We start from the raw sequence: 23,104 nt of genomic DNA, 5'->3' as shown, positions 1-23,104 counted from the left end.
TAATGCCAGCACCTGGGAGGCAAAGCCAGGCAGATGTCTGTGATTTCAAAGTCAGCCAGGGTTACGTAGTGAAACCTTGTCTCAAATATAAAAGAAGATAGTATATAAAATGCTATACAAAAGAGGAGGAGGAGGAGGAGGAGGAAGAGGAGGAGGAGGAGGAGGAAGGGGAGGAAAAGGAGGGGGAGGAGGAGGGAAGAACAAACCAAGGAAAGAAAAATGATTTTGCTCTAAATTGTAATGTTTCATAAAGGTTCATGAAGCAGCTGACTTTGTCAATGATGATGAAATTCTGACACTTAAGAACTTAAAGCAAGATATCAAAATAACAACAGAAAAAGAAACAAAAGTAACTACAATATAATGGACAAAAAAATAAAACCCACTGCTGCTAGAATGAAAGGCATTAGGAGAAACAAAAAACCGGATATTCTGTGAACATCTAGGCATGCGAGGAGTGAGGTAGAGAAAAGGGAAGAAAATCAGATTAAAAACAAATTTCAAAATTAATATCAAAATTATATCAGTCCTAGGAAAAACACTGAAATTAAAATGTCATATCTCAGAACACAGGAGACATGGCTAAGGCAACTTTCAGATGAAAACCAAGGTTCTAAAGTGTTTATGTCTCCACAAAAAGAAAGAATTAGAATAAGAAAGTTAACACCTAACTCTAGTTAAAAATAAAATAAGGACAGAGATGAACAAGCACAGAAAGAAGTTCATAGTTTCAAAAACGAAAAACTAATGAATGGTTCAAGAGACAAAAGTAAGTAATTAATGGGAGAAGTAAAGATAGAAATGAATAAAATAATTGGGTGTGGTAATTGACCGTGAAAACACAAAATACAAATGCAAAAAGTGATAACAGAGAAAAGCAATTTTAAGAAAATGGTAGTAACTCTAAGACAACTCTGATCTATGCAAATAAAATCGATATAAGCAAGATGAATGGTTTTTCATCAATAGTGCAATTATACTTTATCAGAATTTCCTGCTAGAGATCTGACAGCCAAACCTCCCACCAACTCTGTCCTTATTTGGAGGCTCAATTGGGAAAAAAAAATCTGGAAAGTTCCCTCAGGTACTACTGATAGACTCTAATTGATTCTGAGACTGAGAACACTCTAAGATCTCGAGATCACGCTCAGCTCCTTCAGGCCACGCTTAGTCATTGTCAGGTGGCCTCACTGTAGCCTCTCCCAACATGCCAGATAACTGCTTCTATAAATGAAATTTCCGTCATCCTTCAAAATCTTCAAATCTCTTCTTTCAGGAAGAACCAAGTCATGGCTCATTTGTGAGGCTCAGACTCCCCTCAATAGGATAATTCCCTTCCTGACTAACTCAGGGCTTCTGACAGCCCCTGTACTTTCTTCATAAAAATCACACAGGTGTAAACTCCAACACACATCCAAAGGGAGGAGATTATGCAAAGGTCTCTCACATGAAGTAGTTTGAAGACCATTTAAGAATTATTCACGCCACACTGTCCAAGACTATGAATATGTGAGAAAATCATCAGAAAGCTAGCTTCTTCGAGAATTATATGTCAGCCACCACTGCTTGTTTAGAATGTGTTTTTCTAAACCATTAATGAACACAAAGTATACAAGGTTTTGTTTTGTTTTGTTTTTTGAAGGATTTGGGTGGTGGTTGCCTTGACATTTTGGGAGACTTTCTTTTTTAATTTTTTATTCATTTTATATACCAACCATAGTTCCCCCTCCATTCCCCTCAACCCCCTCCACCAACCTCCTCCCCAACCCTCCATCCACTCCTCAGAGAGGGTAAGGCCTTTCATTGGGAGTCAACAAAGCCTGGTATATCAAATTGAGACTATACCAAGCCCCTCCCCACTGTATCAAGGCTGAACAAGATGTCCCACGATAGGGAACGGTTTCTAAAAAGCCAGTTGATACACTGAGGCTAAATCCTGGTCCCTCCGCCAGGGGCCCCACAAAAAGACCAATCACACAACTGTCCCCCACATTCAGAGGGCCTACTTCAGTCCCATGAGGTCTCTCCTGCTCTCAGTTCCAAGTCCATAAACTCCCACTAGCTCTGGTCAGCTGTCTCTGTGGGTTTCCCCTCGTGATCTTGAACCCTCTTGCTCATGTAATATCTCCTTGGGATGCTTTCTAAAGAGTAGGTCTCACTGCGTAGCACAGGCTGGGCCACCATGTTTACACTCAGTGGTTTCTTACTGTGGGCCGTGGTGGTGGCAGTGGTGGTGACGGTCATTGTTGTTGTTTTATGCTGACTATCCTAGAAATTTTAAATATCTGTTTCTCAATGATAAAAATTGTTCTTTCATCTATCTAGATTATAATCTTAAGTATGGTCTTTAAAAAGAAGATAAAATTAAAAGAATGAGACAATTTATTTTACTAATATGAAGCAATATTTTTGACAATGCTTAAGGGATAAAAGTAATGCAACAAGTATTATAACAAGAGCCCAAATATAGAGAAGAACATTATTTTATTGTGAGATGCTTTTTGTGTGCTTGCACCTGCTCTGAGGGAGAGGTAGAAGAGTCTGGGCTGCACACGGCCCTCTCCTTGTTTGTACCCTGCCAGACCATTAGGTGACACAGAGAGCCTCTATATGCATTGACCAGAAGGGCTTTAAAAAAATTCAATCTGAATCTGCATTGATGAATTAACACATGTGTATACAGATCTCAATATTTATTTTTCAATACAAACTCCAGATCTGAGTCTCCATCTGACCTGAACTCTGAAAGCTGCTGCGGAGACTTTGGTCTGCCAGGAAACCCTGACAAAAGAGAGCCAATATTCTTCTTAAGCTCTTCCACAGGCCAGGGCCCCCGACTGGCTCACTTTCCTTGGCTCCTTACTCTTCTAGCTTCAAATCCCCGGCACCCCTGTCACTACTGCACTGTCTGCAATATGTGCTCCACGTGACACAAGACAGATTTATTGGAGAAGCTTTAAAATAATAGCACACAAGCATGACAAAGGGGTGGCTGGTTGCCTAGGTCCCTGTCCTCACACGGCTCCCCACCTTCCCCCACTTCTTAAACCTTCCATTCCCCATCAGCTGGCAAAAGCCTACAGTTTTAACTAACAAGTATTTTCACACTTTACTCCATAGTTCCTTGAAAAGAGGAAGTCCCCCGAAGTTGTTCAGAGTTTTAGAATAATTTATTGGCCTCTCTGGGAATACACCCTTCTTCCCCAAAACAGAGTCCATAAACTGCTATCCAGGATGGTGCTTTGTATGAACAGTTGTGGTAGAAATAAATTTAGCCTTATAAAGTGTGCTCATTAGACCTCCTCTTTATGCAGAGAAGATTCTATGATATTTTATACACCCTCTCATTGCTTTTATGGGACAACTAGATTAGACACTGCTCTTTACTTCTGAGCCCGCCGAGTACTTCAGAGTCGAGTTGTATTTTGTGTCTAAAATGTGACAGAAGCCTTTTTATTGTTCCCCGTATACCTCAAGACACACAAGAAGATAGCTAGAGTTGTTCCTGTGGGGTTCTTTTGCCTCAACAATATTTAGACTAGGTGACATAAAAATATCCATTTTAATTCAACATGCCCAGAATTGATCTTCCAAAGAAAATATTAAAATGACTCTGTACTCATTCCCAAACCCAAAGATAAACAGAAGCAGCTGCTTAATGTCTCAAAAGCCAGTCTGAGATTCATTTCAATTACCCAACGAAAGGTACCTCAGGTGTACCACGGCGTTTTCAAGCTAAGTTTTATGTCTATTAGAGAGAAGCTTTGCGGCAGGCATGGAATTCTTTCTGGTTGTTAGCGCTTTTATGTCTGATTCCCTGTTTAATTTCATTTTGACTTCTGTAGATCGCTGTAAAGTGCGCATGATCTAACAATTTATATGCCATTTCTGCACCTGTGGTAAGGTCAGTTTGAAAAATGTCTTAAAGAGGAGATTTTTCCCCCAAATATTTAGATTTCTTTGTTGGCCTTTTTCCATAACTAGAAAGAAAAAAAAGAAAAGAAATGTAATCTGATCACTCTAATTCTTCTATTCAAATCCATATAATGCAAGACAGCTCACTGCCAAGTTCAAGAAGTACTTATAGAGGAAGCTAATAAAAAATAGAGAAAGAAAAGGAAAAACTCCTTACACTATCGCCAGATCCTTTCACACAGCTCCCAGCGGCAATGCTACAATGATCCCGTGAGCGTACACACACACACACACACACACACACACACGGCTTTAGCAGTATACATCATGTTCCCTTCATCAAATCAGCGATCTGCGTGACACCAAGCCAACGTACCTTAACCAGACTTCCCGCCTCCTCTCCAAACTTTGTCAGTGTGAAGGCAGTCCCTGTCTCTACACAACATACACGAGCACAGATTCTGCTTGTGGGTCCTGACCTTCCCGCTGATGTTGTCTTGTAACCATACCACCTCATGTGGTCCTGTGTCCTGACCTTCTCATTGATACCATCACGCATGCATCCACACCACCTCATGTGGTCCTGTGTCCTGACCTTCTCCTAATGTCATCATGTATCCACACCATCTCATACAATCTCAGTATCATTCAGCCACATAGTCATCAAATGATGCTCTGGGTATCATTTAATCCTCCTAACTGCCTGATTAAATAACCCCAACTTTCTAGAAGATAAAAACGACTCAGAAAAGGGTGGTAACTGCTTAATTAACTACTGGCCAACTAAACCATATCATGATATTACAGCAATGTCGGCTCAAGTTAAAAATAATTTGCATGTATCATTATGAACCATTAAAAGTGATTACAGTTTTTTATTTTTATGAAACACTTATATTGCATGTGGTTAAACATCATAAAATTAAAAAGATGGGCAATGAGATGCCTTGGCTGTAAAGGTGTTTTCTGGGGCTTACGTGAAGGAAAGAGAGAACTGACTTCCACAAACTGTCCTCTAATCTCTCCATACATATCATGACCGTGGTATGCATATACATAAACACAGATATAAATATATATATCAATAATTAAATAAATAAATGTAAAAAGGAGGGGCTGGTGAGATGGTTCACTCAGCAAAGGCACTCATCACCAAACCTAGACCACAGGGCTTATTCTAAAGAGAACCTCTTGGCTCTGGACACCCAAGCCCTCAGGGAAAAGCTTTTCTTTTCAATTGCTTGACTTAGAAGGCAAAAAGTCAACTGAATCCGACTGAGAAAGCAGAGGCCATTGGGGAAAAAACCCACATACACAAACTGAAAAGGTCGGGGAAATGTGAGTCCCTAGACACTCAGGGCCACATATGCCGCAAGAAGCTCTTTCTGAGGCCCCCCAGGTGTCCTTCTCTGTCAGCCCTGCTCTCTCCCATAGACTCCTCCCATCCTTCAGGCATGGCCCCTCAGAGCTTGGAGCTTTAATATTCTGAGATTTAGCTCCAATGCAGTAAAACATCAGAGAAAGATCCGCCTACCACCCCTTCTACACCCCCAACCTGAGGTGTACTCCCGCCCCTTTAATAGAATGAATAGCTGAGGGGCAAAGGAAGACCACATTTGGATATTTCCCTGAACGAAGTTGTATTTAACACAGAAAACCAATTTTAAAGGCATTGAAAGTACTTTTATTTTTTTTATTTTTTTTAGCAGATGGTGGATCCAGAGAATTTAAATAACAGACACAAAACCCAGAAGCACATGGCAAATATGGGGGAAACACACTTACTTGCTTTACTACCAATGCATCTTGTAACCTATGGAAAACGGGATTAAGGGAGATGATAAACTACGTTCCTAACAGCATTTTACCCAAGTAATTCTTAAGACGTGTGCATCCATTTTGTCCCATCTATAACTTACTATTTTGAATAAACCAATTTTAAATTTCATCCCCACATCTAAAACTATTTTATGTACCTTATACATAAATGTTGCTTTCCAGCAACGATTCCGCAAGCAATCCTCCTCCTACCACACAGATACCACGCAGGCATCTAGCTGTGCATACATGCAAGTTAGTCTGAGTAGGGCATCATAATAGACTTTCACGGTGGAGCACTTCTTACATTACCCGAGAAATCATAAGCAGATAGGTCAAGAAACTATGACCTTTTTCTCCTAAGAAGAAAAGCCACTGTATCCTCACTGGTGACATTTTCCTCTTCTACTTTTATTATATTCTGATCAACAAACAGAAATTTGTAGAAAGAAAATGTCGTGATAGGGGCCAGGAAGATAGCTCAATGACTAAGAGTGATGTTGATGACCCTACAGAGGACTCTAGCTGAGTAAGGATGACCCACATGGGACAGCTCACGACTGCCAGTAACTAAGCTCCAGAAAATCCCACGCCCTCTTCTGGCATCTTTTGGCAATTGTACTCACGCGTCCATATCCTTTCACAGACAAACCTATAAGTCACATAATTAAAAAACAAATAAGGGGGCTAGAGAAATGGCTCAGCAGTTAAGAACACATACTGGTCTTCCAGAGGACTTGAGTTCCATCCCCATTTCCACATTAGGTAACTTACAACCACCTATAGTCACTACAGCTCCTGAGTCATTGGACACCCCTGGCCTCTGTGAGCACCCACACTCATGTGCACATACCCACATATAGACACACACATGCACCCACACATGGGGGCAAGGGAGAGGAGGGAGAGAGAAGGAGGGGAAGAGAGAATTTAAAGTTATAAATTCTATAAATAATTTAAAAAAATAAATCTTTAATTTTATTTTCAAAATAAGATGTTTACTGTCTTCTATGTCAAAGAATCACTTTAAATTTCAGGTTTCTGAGAATAAAAAAAACCATGACTGTCCTTCAAGCCCTCTATAGACCAACTCATACCAAAGTAGCTTTTTTACAACCTGAAAGAAATGAGCCTTTCTTTGTGCATCTACCAAAGCCTTTCTGTTTGCCAGTTCACGTTTTACTTTCTATAGAGATGATCAAGTCACTAATCTTAAGTAGTTTTCAATCCTGGTCTTCCCAAGTCATATCTTAAAATTAAAAAGTTGTTTTCTAGATATCAAATTTGTTCATTTATACATCCTTTCTAGTCTATTAACCTACACTGTATTTGCATACAACCTTTCTATTCTATTAACCTACACTGTATTTGTTTTGCAATCATGTGGGCCTAATATGAAGCTCAAATAGCTTATGTTGAAATGTGCCTTCAGACATACCAGAACTATTATTTTTAAACAATTTGCTACTTACTGGGTTAGCATTAAGTAAGTTAGCTGTCTGAGTTTAGCTTTAATTTATATTAATAAGCCCATACTTCATTCACCTTTCCGTTCATTCAGAAACACAGCCCATTAATTACATGAAGCATGTTGTTCTAGGTGTTTACGATACATACTCCATGAAAGGCAGAAAAATTCTTGCGTTTTGTAGAGACAGGCAGAAAATATATACAGTATGGGAGCAAGGTGTGCGCTGACTTAGAAGGTGGTCAACACTTTGACAACAGAAACAAAGAAAGCTGGGCCAAGAACACTTAAAGTTGTTGGGGGCAGAAGAATTTGGAGCTACCTGGAAGAAACCAAATAGTATTCTAGGTAGAAATCTAAAAGGAAATAATTCCATGTAGAAATCCAGAACAGTCCCTAAGGCAGGGGAAACCTGACTTGTGGTATGAAAAGAAAAAAATAAAAGACAGAAAATAACTTGAGTGGAGGGTCAAGAGAAGAGGAGCAGGTAAGAAGAAAGAGGGCCGGATTTGGACTCAAATGCCTAGAGGTTTACATCACTGTTTCTTGAATTATGCTCGGAGATAATATCCCTTCATCTTGACAATTTCTTACTGAAATACGACTCTTCCACAGGACTAGCATAATTGTATGATTTCATTCCAGTTAATGTTTTCATGTATAAACTCCAGTTTGCTGCTGATATTGAAAAAACATTTTTAAAAATAAGGCAAACATTCTATTATCCATTCAATTTGAAATGGATTTTTTAAAAAGGATTTTTCTGTGCTCATTCATGTAAAATAAGAATTCTCTAAAATAGCTATGGTGTCGAGAGACGACACATTAGTTTGCAAATATAAAACATTTCTCCAAGAATTAGATGCAAAATATGGGTGTTACAGATTTATCATTGTAGACTGCCATCACATCAAGCACCAAGAAGTGGCTTCTAAAAATACATTTCAAGCTAGGCGTGGTGGCTCACGCCTTTCATTCCAACAGAGGCAGGCAGATCTCTGTGAGTTCGAGGCCAGCCTGGCCTACACAGTGACTTTTTTTCAGACCAGGAAGGGATAAATAATATTTTTAAGAAGCCAAATAAATAAGTGAGAGAATAGGTAAATAAATAATCAGTTAACAGTTGCTGAGAAATCAAAGTCACTTTTCTTTGGGGAAGCGGCAACAAATAGATTGCCCAGGCCCCCAAACACACTTTATACATGTATAAAATTTTCAAAGAACAAATCAGAAATATTATTTTACTAACATGCATGTACCATATCTTTCAAAACAAATAGAATTTGATAAATGCTGCAACTGCATTTCTCTTATAAGTCATGTTTCCATACCGACACCTAAACATCTCCCTACACTGTCCAAACATGGAAGCTTCTACAGAAAGAGGCATAATTGCAATATAAAAACAAGCAAGAAATGAATGTGTGCTGGACTTACAGTTCTGTTTTCGGAGGGCTCACCTAGCACACACCTGAGACCCTGGGTTTGATTGTCAGCATTGAATAAACCAGGAATAGATAAACACCTGTAATTCCAACATTTGGGAGCAGAAGCAAGAGAGTCAAATACTGAATGTCATTCTCAGCTAAATAGTAAGTCGAGGACCAGGCTGGTCTATATGAATCCCTACCTATCTATAAATAAATATCCTTGAAAAACAAGCAATAATAACTCTAAATAGAGAGGATGATCACAGAGCTTCAGTAAAAAGGAGAAAATATTCCCTAAGGTTATCTGAGTGAAGCATAAACTGGAAAGGCCATACAGGTGCCATGCTGGCCAGTTTTTATGCCATCTTGATACAGGTTGGGCTCTCAGCAAAGGAGAACTCTTAATAGGAAAATGTCTCCATGGATTGGCCTGTGGCCAAGTGTGGGGGGTATTCCTTTGATTAATGAGAGATGTGGGAGGTCCCTGCCTACTGTGGATGATGCTACCCCTGGGGAGGTAGCCCTAGGATGTATAAGGAACAGGTTGATCAAGCCATGGAGAGCAATCAGTGGAGAGCCAGCCCTTAAGCAGCACTATACAGTGATCTCTGCTTTAGTTCCTGTGTCCAGGTCCCTATTCTCTCTGAGTTCCTGTCCTGACTCCCATCAGTGATGGACTGCAACCTCAAGAGTTGTAAGATGAAATAAACCCTTTCCTCCAAAGGCTGCTTTGGTCATGGTGTTGTCTTACAGCAATAGAAACCCTAAGAAATACAAAGCTCTGACAAGGAAGAAACTTAAATAGAATTGGAATTAAAAGGTATTCTCTACAACCACTTGACAACTGTTTATCGAGTACCTATTATATGTTGTGTCCTTTATAGGCAACAAGAGATAAAACAATGAATAAAATTGCCATGAGCTTATAGTCCAGCAAGGGGAAAAAACACTAAGTAAACCATATAGGACATCACAAATAAATTACTCAGTTGCAATTCTCCTAAATGCTCCTTTGAAAGTAAGTTCCACACATTCAGAACTTGGCATGTGCCACGCATTACAGGACCAGCTGTGGGAGATGATCTGGCACATAGTAAATATTGACTGAGTATTTGTTAACTCAACTATAATGTTCCTTTTAATCCCAAAGACATGCTGTCTTAGTTCTGTTTTCTTTAGTTGTGAAGAGATATCATGACCTCAGCAACTCTTATAAAGTCAACCATTTCATTGGTGCTGGCTCAGCGTTCAAAGGCTTAGTGCATTATCATCATGGTTGGTGGCTCGCAGGCAGACATGGTGCTGGAGAAGGAGCTGAGAGTTCTACATCATGATCCACAGGCAACAGGAAGTAAACTGTATACCACACTGAGTGTAGATTGAGCAAAGGAGGCCTCAAAGCCTCCCCAACAGTGACACCTTCCTCTAACAAGGCCAAGGCCACACCTTACTCCAACAAAGCCACACCTCCTAATAGTGCCACTCCCTTTGGGGGCCGTTTTTTTTTGGGGGGGGGGTTTCAAACCGGTAAGACTACATTCCAAGGAATGGATGCCTGAAACCACAGACAATATAGTTCCCTGCATACAGTATATATTTTCCTATGCAGATGTATCTATGATAAGATTTAGTTTATAAGTTAGGCATAGTATGATATTCACAAAATAACAAAATAATTGTAGCAGTATATTCACTTAAACAATATAAATGTTTTTTCTCTCTCCATTGAATATTTTAATGTTTTTAGAATGTTGTTGACTGCAGAGAACAGAAAATTTGGAAAGAGGAAGATCATAATGGCTTAAAGGAAGGGCAAATGAGACTATAAAACAGGAGTCTTAACCAAATATAGGGGCTTGGTTATGCCGTGTAAGCTGAAACCTAGAAAACATATAAGAACTAGGCAAACAGGGGGACAGCAGAGAAGGGAAAGGAGCAAAATTTCTTCGGGCAGCAAAGATTTGTGAGGAGTTAAAAGTAGCCCTGGCCGGGAAGAGGGAAGAAGTCACTGAGACAAGTGAAGGAACAGTTGTGTTGTTACCCTGGAAGCAAGGGGAAACACTGACAGGTTATAAAGAAGGCATTAGACGATCATACTGATGGCTTTAAAGAACCATAGTGATAATAATACAAAAAACTAAGTCCCAAGACTCCACTGCTTCCTTAACACTGAATTCAGCATTTAAAAACCTCTGGACAGAACTTTCCTGATTTTGACTTTACTGCATAACAAAGCTGACCAGCTTCTTAGAGAAAGATTTTTAAGGAGCTGCCAGTAGTTTACAGAGAGAAGACGTGAATGCTAATTCGCTTGACTCTCCTGCCTTGTTTAATCGCATACGTTAACTTGTCCTAGAAATATTACATGCTGTACATGCCAATATAATGCATAACATCTCAAGCAATATTTGCCGAGGGCAGTTCATTATTAAACACTTCAGCTACACTGGCCACAGCCTGATTAGTGAGGGTCACCAGTGCTGAGCTGGGATGTTCATGGGCCAAGACCCCAAAGAGCTCCTGGTATTTGAGAGAGGAGGCTGGTTCATAGACAGGAGGAAAAATTGGAGTGTTCCTCCTACAGGTGACTCGCCAGTATTTTAAATGAGTTTGGAAGCAGATTCAGCTGCAGAGGCTCCAGGTAAAAACCTGGCCCAGCAGATACCTAGACTTCAGGCTTGTAGAACCTCAGTGGAGAAACCCACAGAACTCAGAGGGACTTACAAGCAGACAGAAAAATGAGAAAAAAAAATACTGCTTGTTTTTAGCTAATATGTCTGTGATGATCAGTCACACACAACAACAAAAAAAATGAAGCATTAATTTTTTAAAAGTATTTTTATTTTAGGTGTCTGTTAGGATTGCTTATATCTTTAAAGGAAAGAGCTTTAGTTTGTTTGGGCAGCTACAACAAAGTATCCTTGACTAAGGGGCTTTTAAACCACATAATTCATTTCTGGCAGTCTACCGAGTCCAGGCATTGGAAGTTAGGGTGCCGGCACACTGGGGCTCCAGTGACGGCTATCTGCCCGGTCTCATGTGGTCTTGGCATAACAACAAAAGAGGATAGGAGAATTCACTAGGGTTCTTTCATTTTGTGGAGACACTAATCGCATCCACGCCACCTTCACCTTGAATTTTTTCCCAGCAGCCCCACCTCTTAATACCACCACACGGAAAGGTGGGGGCTGCAGCATATGAATTAGAGGCCAGAGAAGTAAACACTCAGTCCAGAGCAACACACTCTGATGGTTGATTTAGCTTTCTATTGTGGAAGCTCTTACACTGTCAGAGTCTCACTGTGAGCATCATTTAGTCCACTGTACCACCTTTTAAATGCCATGATCATCAGAACCAAAACAGAAACTAAGGCCAGAAAAATGGATGACATTGCTCCAGACTGTACTTTTGCGGTTTGACCTCATTCACTACCGTCACTTCATACTACAGGAAAGAGTGGTTACTTCTACAAACCAACGGGAACATTATGGGGGGGGAAAAAAGCCTGTGCCAAAAAATAACTGTCTCCTAGCTGCAGGTGGTCTGATGGGAAGAAAACATCTTTCTCTTGACCCTTGCTTGGCTTTGACTAATCAGAACTGGCATTTGACTGTACACAAGACTAGCTAATATTATTAATCCTTCATCCAGCTCCTTTATCTAGGGTCTAATTATTTTTTATTTTCCCTTTTTTAAAATGCAAAAAAATAATAAATGAAGTAACCTCTCAAATATTACATTTGGAACCAATACACTTCATTAAGCGTGTCTGAAGAGTCTGAGAAGAAATATAATAGGGAGATGGACTACCGCAACCAGGCTCAAATACTGATCGCTTAATATCTCTAAGGTATCTCTATGACTACTGTCATGATTTTTGTTCAGGTTGGCAGGACGATGTGAATCTCCATCCAGGATTTCTGGAACGCATAGCCTGTCATGTAACGACCCCAAAAACTTCTATTGTTCCAAATCTTTCTTTTTATCCTCTGAAGAAGATATGGGAGGAAATCTACTCATAATTTCTTTGTCTGCGTGAATTCATGTGTGTGTACATGCTTATTATGTGTATGTCCATATGTGTGGTGAGGTGTGCATTTGTACATATATACATATATATACATATATATGTATATATATATTCCAGAGGTCAGCATTGCGTATCTTCCTCTATTGCACTTCACATTCTTTTGAAGACAAAGTATTTCACTGATTTATCTAGACTAGCTGTCCAGAATGTCACAGGGATTCTCTCATCTATACCTCCCGAGCACTGAGGTTAGAGGTGTGGCCTATCCGTTTCACAAGGGTTCTGCAGCTTTGGATTCAAGCTCCCATCCTTGTTTAGAGTGGCAAGCGATTTACCAGCTGAGCCCTCTCCTCATCCCACTCGAGATGTCTTTGCTCCAGGAATGATACATATATATCACCTTCATTCACATCCCAGGAAAGAAGTATCCATGAGTCCTCACCTAAATACACAGGAATTTTAACCTGGGTGTACCTTGGAAGAAGCAAGTACTCTCCCAGTGCGATCAGATGAAACCAAGGGATGATCCATAAACTGTGGTTGCCAGTTTGCCTTTATCATATATTCGAGAGGATGTATTTCTAGCCACTGTTGCTGCAGAGCAATGTACTCAGAAATTCAGCAGCTTCAAATAACTTTAATTAATCAAGCTAATGGGCTCTGTGTGGTCAAAATTAAAAACGGGCACGAAGAAGTTATGTTGTTTCTGCTCCATGAGAGCTGACTCAACAGCACAGGCTGCAAGCATGTAGAGAATGTATATCCGTGTGTTTGTTAGCTGATACCAGCCATTAGGAGAACCTCAGCCAAGGCTGCTGACCAAAAAGCTCCACACGGAGTCTCGTGTGGTCTCCACTTCATGACATGGTAGCATCATGGAATCGGATTCTTTGGTGGGGCAGCTCAGAATGACAAAAATAACGCTCTAACTAGGTAGGCAGAAGCTAGGCTGCCATTCACGACACAGCCTTGGTGATTTCTGCTGTAGTCTCCTGGCTTAAGAATTTACAAGCTGGGGCTGGAGAGATGGCTCAGTGGTTAAGAGCACAGACTGCTCTTCCAGAGGTCCCGAGTTCAATTCCCAGCAACCACATGGTGGCTCACAACCATCTGTAATGAGATCTGGCGCTCTCTTCTGGCGTGCGGGCATACATGGAGGCAGAATGTTGTATACATAATAAATAAATAAATCTTTAAAAAAAAGAATTTACAAGCTGACTCAAATTCAAGGAGAAAGGGCCTACATCTATACCTCGATGGGTATCAATGGGAGAATACTCAGCCACAAATAAAGGACCATATGGGGTGAAATATCCTATGGTGTCTGGTTTTGGAAATTATAATCTCCCACATACACTGGTTTAGACTAACTAAATTTCCCTGTGTGAAATTCTTTGTGCTTTAGAGAAAAATGGGCAGCAAACCATGGCCCTGTGCCTGTCTTTAGAAACAAAATTTTACTGAAATACAGCCATGCCTATTCATTAGAAAAGTTGCATAGCTCCAAAAGAGACCATATGTCCTAAAAATGATCCATTATTAATTCTCAAGTCTGAGGAGTTTGCTCACTCTTCAGATAGAATATTGATTAAGGACCTGGGTGCCATACTAACCTATTACATTTAAAATATCCTTTTTGAGATAGGGTCACATGTCTCCTGAGAAATTCTGACCCTCCTACCACTACCTCTTAAGTGCTGGGATTTTGGAGCTGCACCGCCACACCTACTTTATATGGTGCTGGATATGGAGACCACTGCTTTAAGCGTGCTTGGAAACACTCCCAGTCGAGCTCCAACCCCAGTCCTAGTTGCACCGTTTAGAAAAAACTTTAGACACCTCTGGACTGCCATTTTCCAGCCACTGAGAAAATGATAAAGTCTGACCTGGAGTTGTAAGCACCACGTGAAATAATCCACTGGAAAGACTCAATAAGCAATCACACTAATTTCTGTCATCAATATTAGCTTTAAGTATCAGCTACGTCAACTGTCAGGCAGTTTATATGCTTGTACCCAACATCTCACCTTCTTCAGTTTACAGTGTATCTAGTGATGGAGGAAGCCCACTTCATCTTTATCCATATAATTAGGAATTTCTTCCCTCAGCTGGCTTCTAACCTGTCTCTCGTAGCTCACCACTATCAACGCTGGTAATATTTCCTTGGCATTCTATAAAAACATCTACTCCAGCTCTTCAGTTCTTCAACTATATGACAAAGCTCCTCTGGATTTTAGTCACATAGTTTCTGTTCCAAACATCCTTTCTTGGGGGACTTCCCTTTCTTTCAGGGTAATTCTCTTCAAAAGTGGCTTCCCCAGAAATCAGCAAAATGTCTCAGACCTGCACAAAAAGCCTAGTTTGAGCCCGAGAGTATCCATATTCTTCTGGTGCTACAAATGCCCCATGTTGGGTGCCAGATGTAGCACAAGTAATAAAAACCCAAAGACAGATATTGGGGTTCAAGTTGAAGATCAGAAAAGCAAAGCAGCCAAGCCACTAGAGACGCAAATCTATATAATGCTACCTGTATGTGTGTTTTCAGAGCTGACTGTTCCGCACTGAAGAACCAGTTAATATACTCTCCTCAGGAAAGGGCCACCTCTCCCACTCTGAACTTCACTCCGTTCTTTATTGTTCTTCGTGTAGGACTGAGGCCTCCTGGGATTGTTCCACCAGGCAGTTCGGTGTGTTTGTTGATGTCCTCCTTGTTCGGCTCATGTTTGGAGGTCATGTTGATAAGACATTACAGTATAGCTTCTGTTGTTACTAGGAAACATAATCTCAAAGTAATAGCCCTGATTCTCTGGCTCTTACAACATTTCTACCACCTCATCTGCAATGTTCCCTGAGCCTTAGATGTGGGAGTGCTCCATAGATCTATCCATTGAGACTGGGCTCCACACTCTGCATTATAATTGGTTGTCGTTTTCTGTAATAGCCTCTCTGTCTATTGCAAAGAGAAGTTTTCTTGATGAGGGATGAAGATAAGAGTTATATGTGGGCATGGAGACACACATTTCTATATTGTAGTTAGGTGCTGTGGTAGCTTAGTAAATTATTGGTTATATATTCTCCTCCAGTAATCATGATTTCACTAGCACTGATTAGATAGCTAGGTTCCAGCACTAAGCATGGTCTCTCTTTTGTTGAGTGTGTCTCAAGTCCAATTAGAGTGCCGTTGGTTACCACCAAGCTATGTGTGCTGCTGCTGACCCCGTAGAATTGTTGTGCTATGCTGGTCATTTCTGTGTTCATGGACATCATGTCTGAACAGGACTGTTGGTTGTGTCTCTCCTTTGCAAGCTTGTGTGGCACCTTCTGGTACCATGAAAGCTCCTTAGGGGAAATTCAAGTCAGTTCCATCTCAGGGCCCTGTTTCTGAAGTCCATGAGTCTTTAGTAATAGAAACTAATCTTCCACCTCTGGAAATAACCAAGGGCAATAGCATTCAGCAGTATATTTTAGGAATCTCTTAAACAGCCCAGACCAATAACTCAAAAGGTTTCTATTGTCTGGTATTGGGGTTTTTGTTAGGTGGTCTTCATTTTCTTAACATCATCCGCTGATTGGATGAGGCCTATCAACAGTATGAAGGATAATATTTTTGCTCAAGGCACACTGACTTTAAGCTTCAATTTAATGCAAAAAACAAAATCCACAGAAACATTCATATGTACAAATATTTGGCACCATAGTCCAGACAGGTTAGCACATACCGTAAACCATGAAACTATCACTAACCCTTTAATTTTTTTCTTGCAGAGAAAATTAGTAAAAGTATATTTTTATGAAACCTAGATTTATGTTTTGATAGTTAAGTTATTTTATAGTATACAATCTGTTATGTAAGTCTGTGACTATGTGTCTGTCCACAGGCTTGTCACAGTGAAATGCAATATATCCAGTTAAACATTTTATTATACTTAAGTATAGAATCTAAGTACATGCATTTTGATTTCACAGCACAAAATTCATATCAGTCACCAGTCATATGTTCCTAAAAGACTGGTAGTTCAAGGAAATGAGAACACAAAACTAATTTTTTTTCTTTTTTTATTGATTTTTATTAGGCTCTACATTTTTCTCTGCTCCCCTCCTTGCCTCTTCCCTCCCTTCCAACCCTCTCCCAAGGTCCCCATGCTCCCAATTTAGTCAGGAGATCTTGGCTTTTTCTCCTTCCCATGTAGATTAGATCTATGTATGTCTCTCTTTGGGTCCTCATTGTTGTCTAAGTTCTCTGGGATTGGGTTTTGTAGGCTGGTTTTCTTTGCTTTATGTTTAAAAACCACTTGCAACACTAATTTTAAGATTAACCCTGCTCCAAATATCAGAATCTAGATTCAACATGCACCACGGATAGGTTTCATCATTGACTTCAATCTCCTGAAAATTCCACCTTTATAATTTCAATTTTTAAATCTAGTGATATATTCTAAATCATTTGAAAAAATTATCAAAAGAAAGTATCCATACAAAAAAGATATCTAAGCATCAAGTTCTGCTCAATATTAATAATTTTGATGAAAATTCTCTTGGGTAAAAAAAATTCCAGGATGCTATCTAAAAAAGTAGTTTGGGATAGGGGCTGGAGAGATGGTTCAGTGGTTAAGAGCACTGACTATTCTTCCAGAGGACTCAGGTTCAATTCCCAGCACCCACGTAGCAGCTTACAACTTTCTGTAATCCCAGTTCCAGGATACCCGACACTGTGATACAGATATACATGCAGAAAAAAAACAACAATGCACATAAATAGTTTTTTTAAAAAAATAGTTTTAAGGAACTAGTTTTTTTGTTCTACGCATTCATAATCTATATTTTCAGTTTTTGTTTTTCCTTGGTTAGCCACCTGTGACAGAAATTATTCAACTGAGACATTAAGGGAACAATAAGAGGCTGGAGAGATGAGTCTGTGCTAACGAAGAGTTGCCGCTCTTCCTGAGGACCCAAGTTCAGTTTCCAGCACCCAGAGCCAGCAGTTTCCAACTACCTGTAACTCCAGTTCCAGGGGATACAACACAATCTTCTGGTCTCCACAAATCCTCATGTTCACACACACACACGTAGTTTAAAAATAATTTTTTTTTCAAGACAGGGTTTCTCTTTATAACAGCCCGAGCTTTCCTAAAACTCACTCTGTAGCACAGGTTGGTTGGCTATATATATATATATATATATATATATATATATATTCTAAAGAAAATTTGTAACTGTCTCATAAATTGCATTAGTAATTCCTTCTGGTGAAATTGACCCTTCTCTTTTGTTCTACTTTCTCCTCTTTAGGTTTGGATGTGTGGAGGAGAAATGTTTGACGTTCCATGCTCTAGAGTCGGCCATATCTACAGGAAGTATGTCCCTTACAAAGTTCCTTCTGGGACCAGCCTGGCACGAGTGAGTAACTAGGCATCAGAACAGTCTGGGCTCATGCAGGCTCTGCTTCCTGCAGGTGGGGACTCAGTCATACACATGGTTGTCAAGAGCCCTGTTCCTCTGCTGTGTCTCCACTGCTTAAAGAAGCAGTAACTGTGATGGTTTCTGTCATGTATCACAGCATCTGCACATGCATTGTGTTTAACATTAACTGTTATCTTCTGCTAATCCTTGTTTTTCTTTTTTTTGGTTTTTTATTTATTTATTTATTAAAGATTTCTGTCTCCTCCCCTCCACCGCCTCCCATTTCGCTCCCCCTCCCCCAATCAACTCCCCCTGCCTCATCAGCCCCAAGAGCAGTCAGGGTTCCTTGCACTGTGGGAAGTCCAAAGACCTCCCACCTCCTTCCAGGTCTAGTAAGGTGAGCATCCAAACTGCCCAGGCTCCCACAAAGCCAGTACATGCAGTAGGATCAAAACCCATTGCCATTGTTCTTGACTTCTCAGCAGTCCTCATTGTCCGCTATGTTCAGCGAGTCCAGTTTTATCTTATGCTTTTTCAGACCCAGGCCAGCTGGCCTTGGTGAGTTCCCGATAGAACATCCCCACTGTCTCAGTGTGTGGGTGCACCCCTCGCAGTCCTGAGTTCCTTGCTCGTGCTCTCTCTCCTTCTGCTCCTGATTTGGACCTTGAGATTTCAGTCTGGTGCTCCAATGTGGATCTCTGTCTCTGTCTCCTTTCATCGCCTGATGAAGGTTAATATCCAGGAGGATGACTATATGTTTTTCTTTGGGTTCACCTTCTTATTTAGCTTCTCTAGGATCATGAATTATAGGCTCAATGTCCTTTATTTATGGCTAGAAACCAATTATGAGTGAGTACATCCCATGTTCCTCGTTTTGGGTTTGGCTTACCTCACTCAGGATAGTGTTTTCTATTTCCATCCATTTGCCTGCAAAATTCAAGAAGTCCTTGTTTTTTTACTGCCGAGTAGTACTCTAATATGTATATATTCCATACTTTCTTCATCCATTCTTCCATTGAAGGGCATCTAGGTTGTTTCCAGGTTCTGGCTATTACAAACAATGCTGCTATGAACATAGTTGAGCATATACTTTTGTTGTATGATAGGGCATCTCTTGGGTATATTCCCAAGAGTGGTAATCCTTGCTACCAGTGTTAAATATCAACTGGGTCAGCCATCAGTCCAGACTCTGTGCTGGTCTCCAGTGTCACCTGCTGTGGGTTTCAAGACCAAGTGGAGGATTAGGGAAGAGGTTTGCTCTTGAACCCATGAATGACCAACAGCAGTAGTGTAAAACGAGGCCTGCAGACGGATGATCATCTTTCCCTTACCGGGGAATACAATAGGAAACATAATTAGTCACACGAAGTAAAGAGTAGAAGTGGGGGAAGTGGAGGCTCAAACTCAAGTCTCTCCTCCTGTAGAACAACAGTTGAAGCTAAATATAGGTTTAGACCATCCTTAAATTGTCCATAATTAACCAAGTCCAGTTTTATTTCTTCTTTGCTTTATTCTGTTTAGAATAAAATTTTCCTTGCAGATCAAATGCAAGGGTACTTTTACCATCTGCCTTTTAGAAGCTTCCATGCCTGTATGGGAAGAGAGAAAAATCTCAAACCTTCTCCAAACAGCCCTAATGCTGGCTCTGCCATCCATGCTACCTTCTTCTTGGTTGTGTCTTCTCTTGACCACATTACGTACTTAGATGCCGAATCTAAAAACGTGGGGTCTTCAGATGCATTGGTACTATGATCGCCTAACTATCTAATTTTGAGTTACTTGTTTTGATTTCTTTACTAAGGTTCAATGTATAACCACTTGGATCTTTTCTATATGATTCCACAAACTCAAATAACAACTCTTTGCATATTATTATTATTATTATTATTATTTCACCAGGGTTCATTCACATATCAGTCTCACAAGGTTGGAGCTTTGAGTCTGCTATTTCACATTATACCATCATCTAAAATAGAGCACAGAGAACATTCAGATAACTTATTGAAGAGTGTAATTAATTAGACTCCTCAAGGACACAATATAGGTTCAAGTCGTTGATAAAACTTAGGACATTTTAATGAACCTTAATAAAATTATCATCCTTAGTAAGTCCCTACAGGCTCTTGCTCTTTCTCACTTGCTTTGTGAGGCTGTCAACCGCATTGACATTTTCTCCACCCACTTCCACGGCCCTTTCAGCAGTAGTGAGACATTCTATGATGAAATTTCACCGCACATTCCTTAATGGGAAGCCATCATCACACCACTCCCCGCGTCCTCAAATAACAGGACATCAATAACACATTGCACTAAATACCTGTTTTAAAACACCGTATGACGGGGAAAACAGTCATGAAATTCATACACTGATTAAAAAGCTGTATTTTGGATTAAGAAATACAGTTATAATTTAGCCAAAGGACTCAATACATATGAATGAGGAAGCAACACAGATTCACAGGAAGGTTAAAGAGAAAATTAATTCAAGCACACATTACACATCAGCTGTGTGGATTTCGTTGCAGTGTGGAAATCCTAAGGATAAAGAAAGGTGCTTGCCATGTATCTACTTTCCTTCCCTCTTTCGCTTCAACTTGTGCCCCATTCATTCGTGGGCAGATGGTGCGTGTGGCCAGCTCATAGTATAAAAGATGAGCGGAGTAAATGCTGCTGATGCAAAACGGGGTAGTGTGCAAAAACTAAACTAAAATAAAACAGCTCATATATTTTGGGGGAGAAATGAAGCACTTTTTCGAAAACTGTCAAATATCGAGAAACTAGGGTTGGCCCATAAAACATGCAAGAAAACATGAATATTTGTTCAAATGAAAGAGGTCCATAACTCTGAATTTTAATCTTTTTCACTTAAATTTTACTTGAGGGCTCATTTTAGATTTTTTTTTTCCTAAACTACTAGAGCAATCAGAAAGTCATAAATACTGAGGCTCAAATGTCACTCTCAGGAACATTTTATGATCTTTGAAAGTATATTAAAATGAAAAACAATTCTGATATTTTGTGGGAGAAACTCAGCTACTTTGCCACACTCTGCTATTACTAAATCATCAAAAAAAAAGATGAGAAGCTGTCAAGATAATTGAACTGCAGAGTCACATCTCGTCAGTAGATATTTTAATCTTCCTGGCCTCGTTAGGATATGGAGACGAAACTGGAAACGTGACCCCAAAGGTTCGTTTCTGTACTTTACAAAGCGCGTTTAATCCGGTGGAAATGTGTATTTTTTTTTCCTTGTGGACCTATGTAACTGATGACTCAAAATACACAGAGGTGTGAACACATGCACATGCATGCACCTACATGCCTGCACACACATGTGCACACACACACCTAATACACCTGAAGTCCTCTCGTCAACACACTGGTGTGTGTTATTAGAAACAAATTTAAATAACCTTACTGAACACTGTCCCTTTAGGCACTGTACTCTGACAAGAGGACACAACAAAGCTACCCATGTGTGAACAAATGATTCTCCACAGGTGCTGGGAACATGGCTAAACATCAGAAGGAGTAGCAGTGTTATTATAGTTCTGAATCCAGATAAAAGAGTTGAGGATAAAAAACTTGGAAGAAGAACATTAAGGATGTCCCAGTTTGATTAGTTGATTTCTAAGAACAGGGTTTTCAAATTCAGAACCAGCGACCAGAGTCAACTTCTAGCCAAGTTTGACCCAGTTCTTCGGTGAGCTGAGCAAAACAGTCATCACAAAACTGTATTTATTTACTCAATCTAGCAATGAAGGTTGTGTGCATTAATACAGTGTTCTCTCTTACTGCAGGGTCCAAGGTAGTCACTTTGTTCTTGTTAACATTCTGACTGAGTAAAAGTACAATGTAACCTCCCCGTGTCATTTCCTCAAAATGAAAAAAATCTGAGACATGGTGACTTGCAATGCAGCTTCCTATGAGAATCAGAGGACTTGCTTAGCATTCAAAAATCCCGTTTATTTTTCTAAGTCAACTTGGGACCTAATGTGGGCACACTGGAGCACAACCATGGCGTCTTCTTCTGGGAGTAAAGGAGCAGTTGCTGGGAAAAGGATGTTCGCAGTGATGGGTTCAACACGGGACAATGAGCAGCAGAGGTCGGCTAAAAAATGCTTTGCCCCTTTAGATGTGGCTGAGTAGCAAATGGGTAGAAGGATCCTGAGTTCAACTTCTCTTTCTGACAAACACTTTGCTAAAGGAGGAGTAATTACTAGCCCCTTGGGGACTGTGGTAAGGGACCCAGGCTCTCTGGTTAATTGCCAGTGTGTTCTGAGTTTTGAAAGGGGGTACCTCTAATAGTAAGGACATGAACAGAAAACCACATCAATTGACTATAGCATGATAGCAGCATCCTGGCCCGGGGAAGTTTCCCTTGGAGGATCCCCCAAATAGGACAATGCTATAAATAGGGAGGGGAGCAGTTTTGAAAGCACAGACTGACATCCTTCCTGCTAACAGAAGATAAGCCTGGAACCAACTACAGGAGAGGGGCAAGTTCTCATGTCTGTAAATTCACAAGTATGTGCATGAGTGCAGAGGCCAGATATCAACCTCCAGTGTTGTTGCTCACAGGCTACCCATTATGGATGTTGAAAAAAGGTCTCTCCTGGGACCTGGGCTTCATCCCAGGCATTAGCCAGCAAGTCCCAGGATCCACCTGTCTCCACCTGCCTAGCCCTGGGATCACAGGTATGCAGCACCATGCCTGGACTTCTGGGTGGATGCTGGGGATCAAACTCAGGCCCTCTGGCTTTCACAGCAGACATTTTACCAACTGAGCCACCTCCTTAGCACCGAGGCTAGAAACAACCCTATCCAGTGCCTGTCAGATGGGACTTCACATCCCAACATTTCACTTCTCCCATGCCAGGAATTAATTGTTGATCCTCAAATTGCATCTTGACTTTTATGCCAACCTTCAAGAATGGGTGGAGGTTTCGATTTTTTTTATTATTTTTTTTAATTAATTTATTTATTTATTAAAGATTTCTGTCTCTTCCCCACCGCCGCCTCCCCTTTCCCTCCCCCTCCCCC

At 40.4% G+C, this 23,104-nt stretch overlaps 1 protein-coding gene across 1 annotated transcript in view; it reads left to right on the top strand.

Annotated features, from left to right (window-relative positions):
* Nucleotides 1-23,104, top strand: part of Galntl6 (polypeptide N-acetylgalactosaminyltransferase like 6) — a 1,029,419-nt gene that overhangs the window by 926,587 nt on the left and 79,728 nt on the right. Inside the window, exon 8 of the mRNA XM_050161819.1 lies at nt 17,951-18,058. Within this exon, the coding sequence (XP_050017776.1) occupies nt 17,951-18,058 (108 nt within the window). The remainder of the gene's footprint in view (nt 1-17,950; nt 18,059-23,104) is intronic.

Source organism: Alexandromys fortis, unplaced genomic scaffold (genome assembly GCF_014885135.2).
Source record: "Alexandromys fortis isolate MF-2015 unplaced genomic scaffold, M_Fortis_MF-2015_v1.1 scaffold_137, whole genome shotgun sequence".
NCBI classification, from domain to species: Eukaryota; Metazoa; Chordata; class Mammalia; order Rodentia; family Cricetidae; genus Alexandromys; species Alexandromys fortis.
The sequence above is the reverse complement of the archived record's forward strand: the minus strand, read 5'-3'. Positions and strand labels throughout refer to the sequence as shown.